At 41.7% G+C, this 23366-nt stretch overlaps 1 protein-coding gene across 1 annotated transcript in view; it reads left to right on the forward strand.

Annotated features, from left to right (window-relative positions):
• The window catches only part of LOC147668100 (disintegrin and metalloproteinase domain-containing protein 12-like), a 1153841-nt gene that overhangs the window by 694246 nt on the left and 436229 nt on the right, over positions 1-23366 (forward strand). The window contains exon 8 of the mRNA XM_086948784.1: positions 17816-17900. Coding sequence (XP_086804910.1) covers positions 17816-17900 — 85 coding nt within the window. The remainder of the gene's footprint in view (positions 1-17815; positions 17901-23366) is intronic.

Consider the following 23366-nt stretch of genomic DNA (forward strand, 5'->3'; position numbering starts at 1 on the left):
CAGTTAAATATATGGGGCCTCATTTATGAAAAGTGACGCATCGCTGCGTGAATACAGCGATGCGTCACTTTTCACTGCGCTCTCCTTGCGACATTCCTGATGCGTCATATTTAATGTATGGTGCATCATGTCGCAAGGAGTTACAGATACGTCAGTATTTCTGACGTATCTGTAAGCGCAAAAGTGACGCATTGCTGGAGTGTGTCACAAAAGTGACGCAACTCCAGCAATGCGTCCTTTCACATGGGGAAAGCCCCATGTGAAAGGGCTTGCGTCAGTCTTACGCCTGCTGTGAGGCAGGCGCAAGATTTTGACGCAACAGCATCCTAAAAGTGAAGCAGTGAAATCTCATAGATTTCACTGCGTCACTATTACGAGGCTTTTTGCGGGGGAACGCCCTCTCTGCATGCATTATACCTGACGCAGGTATAATGTGGCGCAGGGTTTTAAAAAGTGACGCATCTACCTAGATGCGTCACTTTTTAAATATGGCGCAACAAGGCGCATTTTTTACACCGCTGGTGCGTCACAAAAAGTGACGCACCGGTGGCGCAAAACTGACGCAAGGCCTTCATAAATAAGGCCCCCGTTCTTTTCGTAAGGAAGATTTTGGACAGAAAGAGGTATTTTTGACCAAAGCTCCGATCTCAGTCTTAGAAATCCATCCTTGTGATTTAAATATTGAGTTTGACAAAGTAGATAGAAGCGTACATTGGTGCAGTTTTGCTCTGAGTGGGTTGTAAAATTGTTGTAAAACTATATTTGTATGTAGAGAACTTTGCAACTGTAAGATACAGAGGAAAAGGGAAAAACTGCCTTTTTCAATGTATAAAAGGTCATTTGTCAGCGAGCGCATTGTTGATCCCTTCCATATTTGTATTTCCCATAAATATATTGAAAAGGCATGCAAGAGTTAACCCCTCCGATGCTGATGACGAGCTCAGCTCGTCATCAGCCACGGGGGGCGTGTGCGGATGACGAGCTCGTCATCTAACGCGGCTTTTAGAAAAAAGCAGCGTAGCGCGAAAATAACCGCCGCAGCGATGCGGTTAATATTGATGCACCACAACTCGTAACAAAGAATTAATATTATTGTTTGTGGAGTATTCACTTCTCACTGAGAATAGTCTCCAAATAATGAATGAGGGTTATTACATTTGTAGCAGGTTTAGAAAACAATGAGCAGGACACTATTATATGAAAGCATTTTTATATATTTTACCAGCGCTACAGAGCTCAGTTTCTTTACCCTACTACCAGCTGCCTTCATTGGATCCCTACCTCATAACAACCCTAGAACAGTGCTTCCCAGACTTTTTAGAACCACGGCCCAATTTGTAGAATGATAAACTTTCGTGACCCATCTAGCTTTAATGAATATGAGGTGGATGATTTCTTCAATGTAACTGAAGCATCATGTGGTGGCACACTGTCATTTACAGACAGCATGTTTTTCATTAAAATGGCCACTAAATTTGCACAGACGTACTGTGTTACTGATACAACTACAGTGAGCACAAATGGATATGTGTGGAAAGAGAATATCAGCGAATATTTATCATTTGGGCATTACCAAGTAAAGTCTGTTGATTCGTTTTGATCCTATTAAAATCTGTGTTTCCATCACATTTCAGAATTACATAAAAATGTGGTTCATTTATGCTTTCCTCAATCAATCAATCAATCAGGGAATTGTTAAGCGCACTACTCACCTGTGAGGGTCTCAAGGCACTGGGGTTGGGGGGCCAAATGTGTATAGTTCATTTACAGGTATTTACATTTTGTTGTGTGCTACAAAAAATTACATCCTTCTGCCTTTTCTTTCACACTGTCTGTACCCCAGCAAGATTGTCACATAATTCCTTCACAGTTCTTACTTCGACTGAAAAGTGACAGTTCATAAACACCAATAACCATGTTAAAACAATGAGCAGCATTTTGTCAGATGGCTTAGCCTGACATTTGACCTCTTTCTCTGAAATGCAGCATATGTGACAAAATAAATACAGAATTTAAAAGCAACATTATTAATTGCTTGGACTTTTGCTAAGCACCAAAAAGCAGCTTGTGAGCCCCAGTTTAAGAAACACTGTCCTAGCATTCTTAACACTTCAGCTTACTTTCCGATTAGATTTACAGAGTCCCCAAGCATCATTACTTAAATATTACAGCATGTACCTGCCAACTTGAAGATAAATTAATATCAGCATTTTTTATGATCCTAGGAAAAAGAGACTTCTCTTCAACAGGCAGCCTATCAACCTATTCATCTATAATTGTAAAAATAAAATACAATTATATATATATATATATATAAAAATATATCTGTGAATCACAGACTCGAACAGCAAGGCTTTGCCCCCACCAGTCATGTAAAAATGAGTACTGCTAAAAAACAGATGAGACACAAATATATAGTATTTAACAAACCGATTTTCAGTGAGAATCACATTATTTTGGGGGAAACGAAGGAAGTTCACAGGTATTGTAGGCTGAAATAATGAGAAAGTAAAGAAACACCTTCGGTTGTCATAAGACCATAAACATTTTAGGCTAAGTAAGCTAATTAACATTTGCTCATCTCGAAGGCAAGATGTAAAAGAGAGGCTCTAAAAGTGATAGATTTCCTTTGAGCATAGTCAGCACAGTGGCGTAGCTGGGGATGGGCGGTCTGCCCCGGGTGTCACTTTTTGGGGTGGTGGCGGTGAGAGCAAGGTAAGTTTCTTTTCATTTGGATTTTATTCTTCCTCAAAATCATCTGTCGCCCCCCCCCCACCCCCCCAACCCACCCCCCTTTCCCAACCTTCCCCCGGCGATCTTACCTGCACACCAGCTGTCACTAGGCTGCAAACTGAGGGACCACCCAGGGTGGCAAAAGCTCAAACTACGCCATTGAGTTATCATGAACAAAAAAAACATGGCTTTAGCATCTATAAGTATGTTATTGATTTGCATTATCAATAGGAACATAGTCACAGATAAATCAACATGCCATCATACTCGCAAATTTTCTTTAAAAACTTCTGGTGCCCCTCAGTATGTCTTGATCATACAAAATCAATTTTGTTGTTCAGCAATGCAAAAAAAGGGCAATCTTGTAACATACTTCCATATCTGTTTGTTTTGTTCACATTTAATTTATTCAATTAAAGCAAGTATTTATTCTTTTTTTAATAAGGTAGTTAATTTATCCACAGAAATTATGTTGTTTATTTTTTGTTGTATATTTTGGTTGCTTTTTTGTACATGTTAGGGTTTGGGAATAAACTCAACATAATTAGAATATGTTACATATGTTCTGTTAAAATATAGGCATTCATTATAAGCAAATTAATTCAATATGCATCTTAACCAATATAATAATCCCAAAATTACATACTTTATCATTCATACCATCCTTTACCACTCTTACTCCCTCTTTTGTTTTCATATAATCAATCAATCAGTCAATCAATCAGTACATGTGAAGCGTTGCTCGGGCACCTGTGAGGATATCCATGTACTGTGTTGCTGGGCTTAGTCGAAAAGCCAGATCTTAAATCTCTTCCTGAGGTCACTCAGAAATGGTGATGTTCGGAGGTGGAGGGGGAGGTAATTTCCACTCTTTGGTGGTGAGGTGGGAGAAAGAGCGGCTTTGGCTGAGGCTTTAGCAGATACATTGGGTCTGTGTGAGGGCAAGGTAGGCAGAGCAAAGGTTTCTGGATGGTTGGTGGAAGTTCAGGCAGTGGTTCATGTATGCTGGTCCTTGGTCATGGAGGGTTTTATTGGCATGTGTCAGTAACTTGAAGTGGTGTATTTTTTGGACGGGGAGCCAGTGTGGGTTCCTCAGTTAACAAACACTTGGTAACCCAGGTAAAAAGGGGGCGCTCTGCAAGTAAGGGTAAGTGAGGTTCTCGAGTATACGTCTCGGTGCTCAAAGGAAGGGTGCGGTCACCAACACCCCACACAACCTACCAGTAGGTCTACTAAACAAATTGGTTTTCCTGAGCACTCACAATCTATACAATCTAATACCAAAAATTGTAGTAGTATTTCCAATATATCCAAAGCAGTCCCAGGTGGGTAATCCAAAAATGATATATCAAAAGTCCTTCAGATCATGAGTCTTTATTTTTACTTCTCTTCAAATATAGCTTCTCCACATTCCATGTACAGATGTCATTGGATTTATTCAGCCAACACGTGTTTCGTCTCGTACAATATTTACACAACGACTTCCTCAGGGCTGAAATCATAATACAAATACAAATAAACAACTCTGTAATTTATTTTGTATAACACTGTATAATTTTTACTAGTTCCTAGAGTCCCGTGATGAGCAGAAAGAAAGAACCCGGCAGGAAAAATCCCAAGAAGATCATACACCCGATATGTGCACGTCCTCAAAAGAACCACCACCAAATTATATACATGTGTTTTCTGTCCAATAGCGTGTAATTCGAATCCTTATTACACTAAAGATACCATCAAATCAATTATGCCACGTTCGGGATCAACTATCCAGTGTCCCTCTATTATTAATGGACTGCCCAATGTTTGGGTGATATCCGTAGTAGTAAACTGGCTATTTTCACATTACCATCTCATGTTAGGTCGAGTGATATAAACTCAAAGTCACCGCATGCTATCTAACGTGACTCAAAAGTTATTAATATCAAATAAAATGTTTACCGTAATCTTAGTATTTATGAAAGCTCGTAGTTTGGGATAATCTTTCTCCTCCTTACTTCAACTGATGAATTATAAGACCCTGCAATTCAAACAAGCCCAGGGACCTCAATAATAAATATCTACGTTTTTGATTACCAACAGTCTACATTATCCATGGATCTATAATCCACTTACCCTATTTCTTATAGAGAAATGTCCATAAAACAGGAGTCTTCCTATATTTTCAATACATTCTGTTTACCAATGATCTGAAATAAAGATCGAGTGAATATTAGAGGATTCCCTCATTCCATTGTTCATTCATTTATTTCAGATCGTTGGTAAACAGAATGTATTGAAAATATAGGAAGACTCCTGTTTTATGGACATTTCTCTATAAGAAATAGGGTAAGTGGATTATAGATCCATGGATAATGTAGACTGTTGGTAATCAAAAACGTAGATATTTATTATTGAGGTCCCTGGGCTTGTTTGAATTGCAGGGTCTTATAATTCCTCAGTTGAAGTAAGGAGGAGAAAGATTATCCCAAACTACGAGCTTTCATAAATACTAAGATTACGGTAAACATTTTATTTGATATTAATAACTTTTGAGTCACGTTAGATAGCATGCGGTGACTTTGAGTTTATATCACTCGACCTAACATGAGATGGTAATGTGAAAATAGCCAGTTTACTACTACGGATATCACCCAAACATTGGGCAGTCCATTAATAATAGAGGGACACTGGATAGTTGATCCCGAACGTGGCATAATTGATTTGATTTGATGGTATCTTTAGTGTAATAAGGATTCGAATTACACGCTATTGGACAGAAAACACATGTATATAATTTGGTGGTGGTTCTTTTGAGGACGTGCACATATCGGGTGTATGATCTTCTTGGGATTTTTCCTGCCGGGTTTTCTTTCTGCTCATCACGGGACTCTAGGAACTAGTAAAAATTATACAATGTTATACAAAATAAATTACAGAGTTGTTTATTTGTATTTGTATTATGATTTCAGCCCTGAGGAAGTCGTTGTGTAAATATTGTACGAGACGAAACACGTGTTGGCTGAATAAATCCAATGACATCTGTACATGGAATGTGGAGAAGCTATATTTGAAGAGAAGTAAAAATAAAGACTCATGATCTGAAGGACTTTTGATATATAATTTTTGGATTACCCACCTGGGACTGCTTTGGATATATTGGAAATACTACTACAATTTTTGGTATTAGATTGTATAGATTGTGAGTGCTCAGGAAAACCAATTAATATGGGTTCCTCAGTTGTTGGGTGATGTGAGTCTGTTTGGGAAGGTCGTGGATCAGTCTGGCCGTTACAGTCTGTTTCGTCTGAAGCCTTCTCAAGAGTTTGGTGGTGGTTCCGGCCTACAGTGCATTTCATTAGTCAATCCGGCAGGTAATTAAGGCTTGCATGACTATTTTTCTCGTACTAATGGAGAGACATTTAAAGATTTTTTAGTTCATGAGGAGAGCAAGGAAGCAGACGGTGAGGACTGCATTGATCTAATGTTTCATGGCGAGTTTGCTGCCCAGGATGATGCTGAGGTTGCAGGTGGGGTTTTTTGGTGTGAGCGTGAGTCCGAGTTTGGCGGGCCACTAGGTGCTTTCCAGAGAGAGGCATTGTTGCCAAAGATCAGCACTTCGGTTTTGAGTTTCAAACAGTTGTCCTCCAGTCTACGACATTCTTCATCCAGTTGTGGAAGTTGGTCTTAGTGGTGGTGGGGTCTGTTGAGAGCGAGAGGATGATCTGGGTATCATCAGTGTAGGATTTGATGTTGAGATCGTGGGCTCCGATGATGTTGGCTAGAGGTGTCATGTTGGTGTTGGTGTTGAGGTGGGCGAGGCTGAGGGATGAACAATGAGGGATGCCGCAGATGGTGCTCATGGGTTCCGAGGCGAAGGGGGGCAGGTGGGTTCTCTGTGTTCCTCCTGTGAGAAATTATGCAATCCATCTGAATGCGTCTCCCTTTAGCTCAACCAGGTGCAGCACCTTGATGAATGTGTGGGGTGGAAAGCAGTGTTGAAGGCTGCAAAGAGGTCAAGGAGGATCAGGGCCACCAATTCTCCCTTGTCGAGTAGGGTGTGGATGTCATCATTGGCGGCGATCAGTGCAGTCTTGGTGCAGTTTTTGCCTCAGAAACCGGATTGGAAGACATCTAGCAGGTTGTTCTTTTCCAGGTGTTTGGTGAGCCGGCAGTTGATGGCCTTCTCCAGGACTTAGGCAGGGAAAGAAAGCATTGAGATGGGGTGGTAGTTCTGTAGTTCGCTCAGGTCGTCGGAGGGTTTCTTGAGATGGGGTCTGACTTCTGAGTGTTTTGATGCATCGAGAAAGGTGGCTGTGATGATGGATGTGTTGAGGATGACGGTGAGTTGATGGCTGATCTTGTTGCTTCCTGGGTTGAAAAGATGGTGGGGGCAGGGGCCCGTGGGTGCTCTTGTGTCAATTGAGTTCATGGTGACTGTGGTCTTCGGTGTGGTGAGCTGTTCCCATGTGGTGAGATGCTTGTTGGGGATGGCTTTCGTAGGAGTGAAGAGACTGAGGAGGTCAGTGAGTTGAGACTCACAATTCCTGTTGATGGTGGATATCTTGATGAGGATGTGGTTCGTTAGAACATTGCAGAGTTTATAAGTTAGATTTGGGGGTCTCTGGTTGGCACAGGTAAAGACTTGTGACAAGCCGGGACCCTCTCCTCTAATCAGGATAAGGGGATCACCCTCTAAAATAACCCCTGATCACCCTTTAGGTAGTGTGGCGCAAGCAGACAAGGCTTATCTCAGAGCGTCACAGGTTAAGCATTTGTGAACACATACAGTAATTCAATGACCACACCACACATGGACACAACACTAGTATTTGTATAAAAATAAGATTTCTTTATATATATTTAAGCAGGCTTATGACAAGACCATCATAATGTTTCAATGGCCACAATACTGTTTCAGGAGTAAAAAGTACTTTGTAAATAGGCGTAATTCTGAGTCCTGTGCAGCTCGTACCTCGGGGTGAGACTCTTTGGTGAAGAAAACTGTGCAAAATGAGTCTAACAATACAAGCGGACACTCCGGTCCGAGACGTACGCCTCTCGGTGCAATACGCACATAGTACCTTTTAAGATGGTTAAGTTCGACCCAGGCAATGCGGGAAAAAATGTAGACGCACTCGGGACGTTGGTCGGCGGCTTCACTGGTACAGGTCCGGCTCGTAGCAGGCGTTGCGAGATGCAGCAAAGGAGCGGGACCTCAGAGGGCGCTGCGGACTGTCCGGGTCATCGGGGCAAAATCCGTGGTGTAGGGCAGTGTTCGAGCTGTTCCTTCCTGCGAGGCTCTTTTCCCTGAGGCGGGCTGTGCATAAGCATGAGCGGATTTTGCGGATTGGCAATCCGCGAATTTTGCGGATTTGCGGATTCGCAATCCGCAAAATCCGCGAATTCGCGGATTTTTTTTTTTTTTGTGTTCGCCCGTGTTTCTGCCAGTTCGCGAGGGTTTTTACAATTTCGCAATTTGCGAACTTACCTGTCGGGTCGCAAGTTTTGCGAACTTGTTGTTTCTACGTGTCCAGCCTGTTTGGGACACTCTTCTTCATCACTGCCACTCTCTGTCACCACTGCCACTCTCTGACTACTCATGCCACCCTCTGGCCCACCCATGCCACCCTCTGTTTCATCACCACACCCTCTGGTTGTCCAGTGTACATTATTTTCGGCAAAGCAAAGCACACCTTCCCTGCCTCAAGTGACCTGAATTAATTTGGGGCTGATTAATGTGTCACAGAATATTTTTTTAGCTGGCACCTGCTTCCTTAGTGCGCCCTGATTAGTGATCTTTTGCACTTGCTAAGTGCTTTCATTGTTGCAAAATTAGTTACAACACCTGCCCTGCCCCAACTGACAATAATGAATTAGGGGCTGATTAATGGATTTTAACTTCCAGCCTGGCTCCTGCTTGTCTCCCTTAGCTGTAATTCAGGACCTTTGTGGCATATGTGTAACTATTCTGAGGTTCAGAGCAGGGTCACATAATAGTTTCAACTGGTAACTGAACTCTGGAGGGGCCCCTCAGGAAGCACTACAGGAAATGGCTACTAATGATGAGCCTGAACTTTTGAACCTGGTAAGTAGTTACTTTCAGTTTTGCTAAAATCGTATTTCTGCAATTTTGCACTTATTCGCGGGGCGCGAACTCACGCGAACAGTGCGAGCAGTGCGAGCAAAATCCGCTGCTCGCGGATTTGCGGATTTTGCGGGAGATTCGCGAATCTCGCGGATTGCGAATTTCCCGAAAATCCGCAAAATCCGCGAGCGGAACGGATTTTCCGCCCATGCTTAGCTGTGCGGCATTTAGCGGTCAGTACGCGACATACCGGCAGCTCTGTCAGTGCGGCGTGGCCTCAGGAGGTGCTAGCACGGTGCGGTTGGGTACGCTTAGGACGTACGAACCGTACCTCGCTGGAGAAAGTGTCGGTTGGAGTCCGTGGCGGCAGAAGGCGGTGGCAGTGCGGCTCGGCTGGGGGAAAGCGAAGCCAGGTGCGGGGCGGCCCAGGAGGGAAACGGTGCGAACTCGGCTCAGCAATAAGTGGAATCACACGGAACAGGGCGGACAGAGCACGAGCTTTAGGGTTGGTGAGGCGCACTCAGCGACGGCTTCAGTGGGGCACAGACACATGCAGTCCAGCAGCTCGTGTTGAAGGCAAGAGGAGAGCCCAATGGTCCTGGGGCTCAGTTCAGGGGGCAAGCTCACACACAAGCCCTTGGAGATTGTTTCAAAAGCACAAGTTGAATATAAAGTCACTTCAGTCTTTTCCTCTCCTTCTTGTAGCAAGGCACCCACCACAGGCCCGTCTCCCAGGTCAGAGACAGTAGTCCTCCGTGCAGCTTTTCCAGGTCCTTCTATTCAGGCAGAGGTTCTTCTTGGCATAGACAGGATCTGATTTCTTAGGAGCAGGGCTCCTACATTTATACAGCAAATCTTTTGTTCTTTCAGGCCAGGGGGGGCTTTGCCTAATCCAGTCCAGTTCCTGAGCACTTTGTTTTGGAGACTCTGGCTTTTCTTTCAGTGTGCAGGGCAGAGACATCAGACGCTCGCCAGGGGGTGGAGCCAGCATTGAGGTGGCAGAGCACAGCCCTATTCAGAGTCAAAGGGCACTCCTCCCACCCATCCTGGGGTAATCTCTCTATTCGACACCTGGCAGCCCAGTCTGTCTCCTGGAATTCCCCAGCCCTGTCACTCACACAAACCAGACAGCAGATACACATAAGAGCAGAGGCGGCTGAAATGGTTAGGCAAGCAAACACCAGCTATCTGAAAGTGGTGTTTGCAAAGATGTATTTTATTATGCTGAGTTCAGGCATACCAAACTTGACTTTGTACCATGTTCCCTGAGCCTGCTGGGATTATAGAGTGTAATAATTCCAGCAGCCCATTCTGGCCTATGAGAACAGGTAGCTTTCCAATAGCGAAAAACGAAAATGGCTGTAATTCACTATTAGGACATGCCACACACATCAGGACTTGTCCTACCTTATGCTTACAATGCACCATGCCCTTGGGCCTACCATAGGGGTGACTCACATGAAGTGAAGGGACGTTGTAGGGGCTGGCAAGTGTGTGCACTTGCCCAGCCAGCATGACAGTACCAGACTGCAGGCAGGTTCTGTAATGGCAGACCCTAGACACATTTTACAATGCTGCTCCTGTGGGTGGCACAACCAGTGCTGCAGGCCCACTAGCAGCATTTGGATTTACAAGCCCTGGCACTCCTGGTGCACTTTACTGGGGTCTGACAGTAAACCAAATAAGCCAATCATAGAAACCAATCACATATACACTTTTCATAGGGAGCACTTGCACTGTGGCACTGATTGGCAGTGGCACATTGCCCTGAGCAGCTAACACCAGCAAAACACATGAGGCACATCAGCAAAAAAAGTGGAAAGGAGACTCATGCCAAGATGCCAGGTCTAACATCATGTGAAGGAGGAATTGTGTTCTCTGTGGAAATTGGGCAGGAGAAATCTCTGGCAATGGTGAATAGTTCCTTCGTCTGGTTGGCACTTGCCTCCTTGTGGTCTGCAAGGGTTTCCTTTTTCACGTCTTTGAAAGTTGTTGGTGGTATTCGTTGATGGCTGATTTGAAGGTGGCTCGGTCTGTGGTCACCTCCTCTCCAGTTGTTTGCAGCTGCGTTTCATTGTACTGAGTTATGGTGTGTACCAGCTGACTTGTTTGGTGGATCTGTGGGTGTTGTCTGGTTATATGGGGGCAACTTGGTCAGCGGCAATGGTGATCGAGGTGTTGCAGTTCTGAACTGCTTGTTCCAGATTGGTTACAGCATTGAGCTGGGTGGTGTAGAGGCCATCCATCCATTGGGCCGTGTCACTTGTTGCTAGCTGTGGAAGGAGGGGTTGGTGGTGGTGCATGGTGTTCCTGCAATGGCGAAGTGAACGATGGAGTGGTTAGGCCAGGTGAGTTCTGCGGCATGGCTGTATTTTACTCTGTTGCTGGATGTAAAGATAGGGTCAATTGTGTGCCCTGCTTTGTGTGTGAGGTCGGTAACCAGTTGGGTGAGGCAGATTTTGTCCATTCATTCCCGGAGGTTGATTGTGTGAGTGTCTGTGGGGTCGTCCAGGTGGAAGTTGAGGTTTCTGAGAAAGATGTAGTACTTGGACTCGATGGCAAGTGGGGCGATTAAATCTGTGATGGCATCACCGAGACAAGCACATGGTCCTGGGGGTCTGTGGGTAACACACAAGTCCTTGGCATTCACCTCTGTGTCTGTCTGCCAATATTCAAATGATTCTTATGGCAGGTTTTTATTCCATCCTCATTTTTGTGTCCATTGTCAATTTCTGAATGTGGCACACCACTTACGTTCCCCGTGCTGTGAAAGTGATTGGCCACTATATTCTTTATCTATGAGCAGATGTAATTTTCTGAAAGCTTTTCAGTCCCAAATAAAACTGCAAAAAATCCTGCTCATGTTTATTCAGTTTGGGTGATCGATGATTAATAAACACAATAAACCAACATACTTGCACTTTCATACATGTTTACATGTCAAATTAAAGGACATCCACAGTTTAATCCTGGCAACAAGCGTCCATACAGGAGTCATGAAACTATGTTTACCATGTAGCATTTTCTTGAGAGTTAAGTGGATTATTTCTGATTAAAACTGATACATTCTTCATGAGCAAGAGATGTTTAAGAAGATTCAAAGAAAGTAAATATTCAATATAGCATCAGTTACTTCAGATTGCTTTGACAATCAAAGCCCCAATGAAACAGTGTTAAAAAGCAAATATGAAAGATCAAGTTACATCCAATCATCCAACAATAAAGCTAAACAAATTGTCGCTTATATACCTGGAATATAGCACTGGGTTTTCCAGGAAAATAAACTCTGGTTGTGTATTTTAGAAAATTACATCTGAGGGCTAAATTATTAAATGTAGAAAGTCTGTTGTCTATTAATTCACAGAGAATTGTGAATCTCAAACATGTAATGCAACTTTTGGAAATGGAATTAGAGAGGAATACCTGTAACTTCCAATGACAGGACATAAGACTACCTTAAAATGTTTGGAACTTGTGATATCTTGTCATTCATGTATTTCATCTGAATTCCATGTGGTCAGCTATGAGGGCAAACAATCAGAACATTGAAATTAAGAATGTATTAACATACATGGCTGCACTAGAACACATTTGTCAATACATTTTATTAAAATCAACACAATATTTCTGAGTTAGTTTTCGAATATGTTCTAAAATCCATCTTCCCCAATCTTGTTCCACACAGAGTGAGAGAGCGTCGAAAGGGAGACTTCAACATCTTATGCTGCTTAGGCTGGTTCAGGGAATGAATAGATGCCTGATTACTTACTGGTAATCTTCATTAATAAGAGTTCTAGAGGTCCTTGTCACAGATGTTATATTGTGAGGTTTGCCTCCTTACACAGACAGGATGTATCTACCTCAGCCCTAAAATGAACTTGAAACAAACACTTCTACCCAGTCCCTAGCTTTAGCTCCACCTCCTCTTTAGGAGTCATAAAGAGGGTCTCAACCAACTGTACTTCCTGAAATACCAAACACTTTGGTGGCCCTGTAATTGAAACCAACTGGATGGGCGGGTATCTAAGACTGAGATGGGGAAGACTAGAACTCTGAGTAATTGGGGCATTAAAGATCACCTGTAATTAATCTGGGCATATTCGCTCTTCATCCATTTATTTTATCGCCGTACCTATTTTGTGAGAATGTACCAAAGTATAGAAAACAAACCATAGCAATAATAATTTAAAAAAAAACAGAAAAGCCCAGAAACATTATTTTTATTGGAACAATTGAATGTGATTTTTATCCAAAGCAAATAGATAGTGGCACCTAGAGGCCAGGAATTGAGCACTCACCACTGGAGAAAGACTCTGCCTTTCCCGCCACAGGTATAGTATAAACAGAGAAATATGAAGGCTAAGTAGATTATAATGCCCACGTCTGTCAGGAAAACTCAATGCTGCTCCAACAATTGGCCCAGAACTGAGGACAAGGGACTAACCCATTGAGGCTCATAAAACAGAATGCATGCAGCCAAAAGTCAAATTGAGCCTACCAAAAGGAGAGAACAGAGCTTTAAAGGTCCACTAGAAGGATCCCAGCATAATTATCTTGAACTTCTAGAGGCCTTGAAGAGTTGTGAAAAAGGCTAAATGTTTAAAGGAGGAGCAAATCCCAAGGCTGTCCTTTTTTTACTTATTTATTATTAAATGTTCTGTATTTGCATCAGCTGCTCACATGTACTGTTATATTGCTGATGTGTGAGGAGGTCTTGGTCCGCTTCAAAATGGAAATGGGCTGGAACACCACTCGTTACATAAACTAGGGTCCCAGATTTCTTTCCAGAACAGCATAATATTGTCCAACTTGGCATGCATACCGGTTTAGCACTACCATACTACAAATATATTCGGTCCAGTGTGTACCTTTAGTCAATTATGGGGCAGGAATATAGGGCATTAGTGACCCGCAGAAAGTGCAAATTGAAGAAAACTGTTTCTACAAGCGTTTATTAATCGTGCCTCCTTCGACCTCACATTTTATTTGCCACAAGGAGTTACCATTAAATTACTTATGTGATCTAATACGTATTCGTCCAGTGCTGCGGTGGCTCTCTGTTGTGTACAATGAGGAAGCCTCACTGACTAAAAAGATCATTTTTGACTGCCTGGCCTGTTATAAAGGGCTCTCCATTCCCTGGCTGTCCAATGTAAAGAAGTCACTGGAAGGTATTGGTGTAAAGTTCGCTGCGTCTGAGTAAACTATTGGTGCGCTACCCAGCAGAAAGCAAGCATAAGCCCTGTTGCTCGAATAATATGCAAGGCCTCAGGTTGCATGAGGAATCACAAAACCCCAGTATCAGGGATTACCTACATGCTAATTTTGGACACTAACGGGAGCTGGGTGTACTCACTTTTATTTTGATTGAGAGCAGATCCTTGAAATATTCCCTGTTTTCCGCGAGGTTTCTACTACAACTTGAGCTCTCCAGTTTGCCTGTGGAACAATGTATCTAAGCAAACTATGATTCATGTCACCTTCTTCTGTGGGTATTATCAATTATACACGAAAATTAAACTTTTTTAAGGCTCAGAAATTATTGTAAATACCAACAAGCCTTTAGAATTAACTGATAAAAAAAGCTGTCTCTGTGTAAGTCTGTTTCTTCAGGCAGCCATACACTCAAGAAGCACCATGCACTTTGTTTAACCATATGTATTATGCATGTAATGCTTTTATTCATGTTTATATGATATCCATTGGTCGCCGTTGACATTGATTCTATTTCCTCGGTATGTATTTTATACTGCTTTTATGGAGGGTCCCCGCTGAATAAAGATGCTTGATTGATTGATTGACAAAGCCAAGTGTAGCCCAGAATCCCCTGAGCTCAAGCAATCCACCGGCTTCTGTCTCCCAAAAATGTAGCGCGACAGGCATGTATCACATTTTACTTTTTATGAGGATGGACCAGGAATCACCCAACTAAAACTGTAAGAAACAAAAAGAAAACAAAGACCTTCCTCGCTCCACTGAAATTGAGAGGGAAGGGTAGGCAAATCGTAACACATATAATGAGAGATGCCGAATGTGAAACAGACACTTTACCATTATAGTGCCTGGGCAGAAGAAATCAAACTAGGAAGTTGCAGAGTATTCAGAGTAGCAGCCCCTGAAGAAAAAAGAGGGCCCATGGGGCTCAGGGCCTTAAGAATGACTCCATAGCAGAGGATCTTTCTCAATATGAAAGTCATTGACTTTTCACTTATTGGGGAACATTGAAATATTTTGTGATTACACTTTTTTTAAGCAGATACATGCTCATGGCTGCAGTGGGACTTAAACTCTTAATCATCAGGTTGAGTGTCTGAGACATTAACCAGTAGGCCACGGGTGGTGCTCTCAAACAAAACAGAGCAGTAAGGGAAACCACGGCATGTTATGTTATGTTATTTTTATACTTCTATAGCGCACGGCCACTCCACGGAGTATCCCGGCATAAAGCAACTTTATAAGATAATATCCTCCCAATGCATCAGCAGCATAAGGAATAAAACACATGGACAAACAGAAGGTAAGAATCAAGCCTGCAATAGGGAGACTAGCTCGGAGATTTCTATGAGTGACTGGACAGACAATGCAGAATCGCCTTAAACCTGTAAATCAGCAAAAATGAAAGATCATCAGCACTTAGCTTAGACAAAGAACAAAGGGAACCTGAAGCAGGGTGAAGCCCAAGTAAAAGAGAGGCCATGGTCTCCCAAGAGTAAACTCAGGAACTCCTTTCTATGAGTCAGGAGTTGAAACAAGGGAACCTTGTTGTATCTCTAGATGTAGATCCTCTGTTTCTGTCTTCAGATGAGTAGAAGGCCATACAGGGGACATAAACAAAACGCCGTAGGTCTAAGAGTGGAGCACTTAACAAAACTAAGGTACTTTGTCTAAGTGGACAAAGAAACACCTGGAGGCTGAAAAGATCTTCCAGCAGAAAGTTGACCATGGTCCCAGCAGAAATTAGCCCTCTTTGAGCAGGCCAAGAGATCTGAACGCAGTGTCTCAAGTGTGTTCCAAACTAAAACATACACACACACTCTCTCAATTTATATGTATATATTATTTTTGCCTGCATGCAAAAGTCGATGAAGGCAACATGAGATATGAAAATAATAGTATTCATAGATATACTTGTAATTTAACAGAGCTACCAGATCATGATGATCAACATTCTTCAGGGGTCAAAATAATCATCCTTACTCAGTCAGTACACAAGTGTATGCCAAGGAATGGCAATGGATTGCTGCACAGCATGCACACAGTACTGGACTGCAGCGGGCAGACGTGAGGTGACCATCCCACCCCAGCCATCCCTGACACTCCCATCAGCCCTGAACCTTTAACTCATAAATAGTTTCTATTAGGTGTCTAATTAGTTCAATGGTGGCACACAAAAACTACTACACCAAGAACGCATTAGTTTGTCATATGAAAACCATGGTCTGGGAACAGCACTCACAACAACATGGAACTAGGCAGATACCCATTAAGGCAGGCCTATTTGAACATCCAGGTACGCCCATTCTTCTCCCAAGCCCCCAGCACTTGAAGGCCATAAACTAGCCTGGGAGCCCACCGAGTAGTGAGCATGACACCTGCTGTAGGGGGTTGAGAGGCATATATCCTCTAGCTAAGTAGGAGAGCACATACCCATATCCTCCCTGATCTGCACCCCTACTGAGCATGCTCCCCCCAAATTATCATCTTTCCACCAGCAAACCCAGAGCCACTGCACCCCAGTTATAGCGGCTTTTCACTACCAAACCTGAGAATGGGGTTCTTTAATTGACATGGGGAACATTGCTACTGGTACTGAGAATATAAAGAGTGAGAAAAAAAATGCAATAAAACAAATTCTTGCCTGAGAGGGAAGGTAAGCATCCAGGACTGCGATACCAAAACTAATAGAAAGTATGTTAAGTGTAGTCCATCTTTATGGCTCCCAGAGACACGGCTGAGCCCAAGATCTGGACAGGGTATTTTTTGTTTCCAAATTTATATTAGGGATATGGTGAATACATCCTGACTGTTCAATGAGGAAAACCTCATGATGTAAGGACTGGGAAGCCGAGGACAGGCAAGAAGGCACTGGGGGACTCGCATCCAGGTTTTTTAGCAGGGCAATAATAGGGCTTCCCCAAGGGCGCCAGGCGCAGGGCACCATCAGATTTCCCTAGACTTTTACCAGTAGAGGAGCAGCAAAATTATACTAAAAAGCAAAACCATTGAATTGGCCCCGAATTTCAGCTACACAGTATCAAGGTGTACAAGATGCACGCCAGTGTCTATGGCTGTTTCCTTTAGAGGCACACATCATACACAGACATTTATTCACGAGTTAACCGTTTCATGGCAGCACTCAGTGACTCAACGAAAGCGTAAGAGCTGTGCACCTTCCCATACCACCACTCAAAGCAGGCCTTGAAGGTTACTATCCGTTTATCTCAGCGCGTCACCGGTTGGAAGGTGTCGTCATTAATTTGAATTATTCTGCCTTGTTTACGTGCCCAGCTCCTGTGAGAAGAATATGGCATCCTTTATAATGAACTACGAAATAATTAAATATTGAAAAATATCCTGATATGTAAATAAACCCTTGCATCCCTAGAGCCGCTTACAACTGATCCATTTTAATGCAAAAAAAATATTCCTATCACTGCTCCATATATGATGATATACAGAAGCTGTTAATTCCACATAGCAGCACTGCGCAAACCACTCTCTTTAATATTTTAGTAGTTGTTGCAGAAGGATTTTCTTCGGAATGATGCTCAAACATGCAATGCTGAAATCCTGGTTGTTCGAGGGAATACATACAGACAATATTGTAATCCCTGCTTTTCACGCTCGAGAGGCCCTGCCACTGTGATTTTTCTTCACCCCTCCTGGGACAACGTGTGCAGTGCTTATATTTTGTGTAGATCTGGCCCTCGTGGAATTGGTGACCTTGGCAAAGCTGTTCACATTCAGGCGCATGCGCTGTGCATGAGGTATTGATCTGTGTTTCTCTCTTGTTTCTAGCGGCGTGTACTTCCACGGGACTACTATTGGTATGGCGCCAATCATGAGCATGTGCACCGCAGAGCAGTCTGGCGGGGTTGTTATGGTGAGTACTGGGCGCGCGCGAGCTAAGAGCCCCGGCTAGCCCTTCCTCACTTTCTCTAGTGTTCGCTTTACAATAAGTGTTAGAAGGTTATATTTCGCAGGCAAATGTACGGTTATTTTATTAATAACTCACTTTATCTCAGTCTATTATTTATTGTGGTGCATCTAAGTTATTTTCTGCATTTAATTGCAGCGAACGAAGAAAGCCCAGTTCGTTGAAAATTACCACTTAGTTGTACACCGGATGCATATAGAACTGCTCATTTGGGGTGGTTCTGTAGCATGCTTATTTTTCTCCAATGAACATAAGATGAACATATGCTTCTACTTACACTCCCTATAGATCCTAATGAAAAAAGAGCGTAAGAAATAAAATAAAAAACTGAAAACCAAGAAGGGAAAAATAATAATTAACAGAGCCAGTAAAATAATGAGTAAGTGCCGTACAATATTTAGTGTCTATGCAGACGCCAAGAAAACCTGACTCATGAATGTTTGATGAGGAAATAATCACATTTAGAATATGCAATGTGTGCTGCATTTCCGGTAAATATTAATTTTAAAACATTGAGTCAAACGACTCTATCAATCTATATATAGTGTTATCTGTATATATATATATATATATATATATATATATATATATAGTCAAGATAATCTTTGATTCTACCCACTGTGGGTTGCACCACCAGCCAACAGTACCACAAATGTCAATGGATTTAAAGAAAAAAGTCCATCCAAAGTATGTTTGCTTTTATTCTTCTTTATTCAAATTTGATTGGGCAGCCAACGCGTTTCGTTCAAAAGAACTTCGTCAGGGCTGTAAAAACATTTAAAACACATATATAATAATATATACAAATATCAGTCCATCAGTCCTAGCAATCATACTACCAGCACAATAAGAACTAACTAATTACAAAATTCTCCAATCCTAAAAAACACTCAAATGTATAGTATAGAACATATTTGTGTATATATCCAAACATACATCCATTATTTGCTGTTTTATATATAGATTTCCCCATTCTTATTTCTTACTAATTTGTATGGCATTTAAGACCAACAACACACATTTTCTACTCATAGTTTTACCCTTCGTTGTATAGGCCAAATTCTTTTGTATAATCACAAGCAGATAGAGGGTACTTATTTTCCACCTCCACTAGTAGGAACAGGTAGTTTTATGCTCATCAAAGTCCTGTTTTTGACTTTCTTTTAACATTTTGTCTCTATAGAACCCGAATGACATGATGTTTACCCATTTCCTTTCATTATCATAAACCGGCCCTATAGACACAATTGTATCTTCACCTCTAAGTATCCAAAAAGTACAATGATCACATTTACATTTCCTCAAATAGTAATTTCTGAACACAGGTTTAAATTGCATTGGGCAAGTTTTAACATATTAAATGCATGGCAGGATCAATATATATATATATATATATATATATATATATATATATATATATATATATATATATATATATATATATATATATATATATATATAATTTTAGAACTCGCTCCTCGTTGATCCTGCCATGCATTTAATTTTGACACTTTTACATGAACTCCCCAAGATGTGGCTTCGTGTTATGGTTTGATACATAGGCTACTGTGTGCTGGGCTGTGGGGAAATGTACAATGTATATAGTATCAAGATTCCGCTTATGTGATATGTTAAAACTTGCGCAATGATGGTTTATGATAATGAAAGGAAATGGGTAAACATCATGTCATCCGGGTTCTATAGAGACAAAATGTTAAAACAAAGTGAAAGACAGGACTTTGATGAGCATAAAACTACCTGTTCCTACTAGTGGAGGTGGAAAATAAGTATCCTCTATCTGCTTGTGATTATACAAAAGAATTTAGCCTTTACAACCAAGGGTAAAACTATGAGTAGAAAATGTGTGTTGTTGGTCTTAAATGCCATACAAATTAGTAAGAAATAAGAATGGGGAAATCTATATATAAAACAGCAAATAATGGCTGTATGTTTGGATATATACACAAATATGTTCTGTACTATACATTTGAGTGTTTTTTAGGATTGGAGAATTTTGTAATTAATTAGTTCTTATTGGGCTGTTAGTATGATTGCTAGGCCTGAAGGACTGATATTTGTATATATTATTATATACGTGTTTTTAATTTTTTTTACAGCCCTGACGAAGTTCTTTTGAAAGAAACACGTTGGCTGCCCGATGAAATTTGAATAAAGAAGAATAAAAGCAAACATACTTTGGATGGACTTTTTTCTTTAAATCCATGGACATTTGTGGTACTGTTGGCTGGTGGTGCAACCCACAGTGGGTAGAATCTCAGTTTCGGATCAAAAAACGATCACCCCTTTGGGATAACGGGGGTAGTGGAAGTGCACACTACAAGAGCGAGTAGCTCATTATTCTGTATATAACTTGGGCGGGTTGGCCTCAGGCGGCTTGAGAGGTGCAGCACGCACATTTCTTTTGTGCGTAGCGTTGAGTTGTTCTGATTGTGGGTATTCAAGATAATCTTTATTTGATTAGAGGCCATAAAAGCCCACAAAATCACATATTTATAAAAAAATAAGGTAAATAAAAACATATCACTGAGCTAGATAAAATCAAGGATCTTCAATACAATTCACAACAATTCATGAGATTAAAAAGCATTGCCAGTAACAGATTCATACAGAAACAGCATTTTTTAAGGTTCATAACACCTCCTAATGTGAAATGCTGATATTATAAAAGTGAGTACTGCGCAGCAAAATTCGAATTAACTTAGTGCCTGCAAAAACAGTAGCCCTTCCTTGTGCTGTCTCACATTAGCCACCCGTAAAAGGGGTGCCAAAAAAGTAGATCTTGGCTCCTGGTACAAGCGGCAAAACAAAAATAGGTGGCTGATACTTTGAGTTGAGCTGTTGTCGCACCTGCAGGAGGGTAGGTCTTGAGACCAGGCCCCCGTTGCCGGAGAGACAAATTTAAAGTACAAAGAGCTTAGTCTAAAGATGGTAAGCCAGTAACAATGAGTAGGGGATATAATCCACCCCGGGTAAGGCTCTAGGCCAGAGGTTGTTGTTATTTGAGCATAATATACAATACTTCGCATCTTTTGAGCCGCATCTTAGCTGTTAATTATGCAGTGCTCAAGGTATGATTTTTTAACACGTGACTTTAAAATTTGGGGCAATTAAAAAAGGGGAATTATATAAATCGGACAGACCCAAGCACGCAAAAGAAACCTTCACGTACTCAAGCCATGATATTTGATCTGTCCCATCTAATAGCTGGCAGTTGGTGATACAAGATCTTGTTAATCCAGCCTCGTGTGAGGACCACATTTTCGTCCAGAGTAATAGGGGTGCTATCCCTTTCACATCTTTCAGAAACAGCATGCCAAGCTCTTCATGACAAATTAGAGAGGGAGTGCTTCCCGGACTGATAAAAGCCTACCTTGAATTGATTTTCTATGCATTGTAAAGTTTCCACGCTATATGCCCCCACAGGCCAGCAATATAATCGCATGCTGACATACACTTACTCTTATAAATGTTCAGCATGCTTCAATTGGTTTAATATATATATATTTATATATATATATATATATATATATATATATATATATATATATACATATGATGCTCACTTGACCAAGACTAAAATGTTTTGTCAAAGACAGTTAGATGGGCTGTCTAAGGTGGAACCAGGTCGACATGTTTCAGCAATTGAGGACACCTTCGTCCTTGCTTTCATCAGGACCATATAAACAAAAACAATGCTACTGCAAGATAGTGAAAATGAAAAGTGACAACTCAGAGATAGTGTACAACAAACAAGTGCAAATGTCACCTGCAGTTTCCAAAGTGCAATATTTCGTCGTGAAATTACAGCTAGTGTTGTTCACATAGTCTGTAAGATATGATGACCTCACCCCACCTGGCAGTGGCTCAGGAGAAGAGTGAAGCACCGCTCTGACCGTCGGTACTCCGTAGCCGGCATCTGAACCGACTGGGGAGTCACTTTTCATTTTCACTATCTTGCAGTAGCATTGTTTTTGTTTATATGGTCCTGATGAAAGCAAGGATGAAGGTGTCCTCAATTGCTGAAACATGTCGACCTGGTTCCACCTTAGACAGCCCATCTAACTGTCTTTGACAAAACATTTTAATCTTGGTCAAGTGAGCATCATTTGAATAAAGTTGGTTCTATGCTCCCTTATCCAATTTTATAACACATTGTTTATGTTTCTTTTTCACGTTTATTTGCACTGCACTCCCTAGTCACACCATATTTTACCACTCATTGGGTTTCACAGAGTGGTAGACCATACTGTTGTTGGTACAGCGAAGGAGACCTATTTACCATCTGGTCTCCTTATGCCTGTGACAATACATACTCACACGGATGGTCTGGACAAATCCCAAATGATGAAGGGCGGATCCGAGTGGTGACTGATGGGTATTTTTCCTCATCCATTGAGATGTCATTGCACACCATGCTCATGCTCAGTCAGTCAAAGGGTTTTGTACAGTTGGTCTGGTGTCTGTCATCTACAAACTCTTCCTTTTTCTAGACCCTCTGATACTTTTTTGTAGTTGTTCGGTATTGGGGACTGTATTCAGAGACGGGTCTTTAAATATTCCCTTGGGTCCTACCCCACCGTTGTGTTTTTGTTATGATCAACTGATGACAAACAAATGTCAATGAGTGTTGGATAAGTTTTAATCATTCTAGGAAATAGGTCATTATTATCAGCACCTCGCCAGGCCAATCTTAGGTTGTCATTAGAGGGCGCTAGATTACTAGCCCCGCATTCTTTCACAAATTTTGGCCTAGGGGCCACTCTTAGTGTTGTGGCAATAGGATTATGATCGCCCAAGAAGGTTCGTATGACCTCAGCCCTTAACAAACAATCTTCCAGTGGGGCAGATATAAACACATACAGGCACATGCATCAAAGAATTTGCGATCGCAAACGGTGCGAATCGCAGAAATCGTCCGTTTGCGATCGCAATATCTGCGTTTGGAATGCATGAAGGGTGAAGGCCCTTGCAATTTGAAAATTCGCAAATATTTGCGAATTCTCAAATTGCGATTGCATTTAAGGAATCGCATTTTGCGATTCCTTAAATGCAATGCATGAAACTTTAAAAATTGTGATTTCGCAATTAGGGGGAGCAAATTACCATGAGGTTGAACCTCATGGTAATTTGCGAAAACTTTGAAAAATGCACTTTTGTGCATTTTTCAAAGTTTCATGTTGTGCACACACATGCCCTTAGGGCATGTGTGTGCACAACATATGTGCACAGATTGATTTCAGTGGTGCAACAGGGTGTCCTTTGGACACCCCTGCACCCTTGAAATCGCATTCTCAATTTGCGATTCGCTAATTGCGAATCGCAAATTGAGAATGTCTTCCCATTCATTCCTATGGGCCTCTATACCCATAGGAATGAATGGGGAGGTATTCC

Source organism: Lissotriton vulgaris, unplaced genomic scaffold (genome assembly GCF_964263255.1).
Source record: "Lissotriton vulgaris unplaced genomic scaffold, aLisVul1.2 SCAFFOLD_378, whole genome shotgun sequence".
Taxonomy (NCBI): domain Eukaryota; kingdom Metazoa; phylum Chordata; class Amphibia; order Caudata; family Salamandridae; genus Lissotriton; species Lissotriton vulgaris.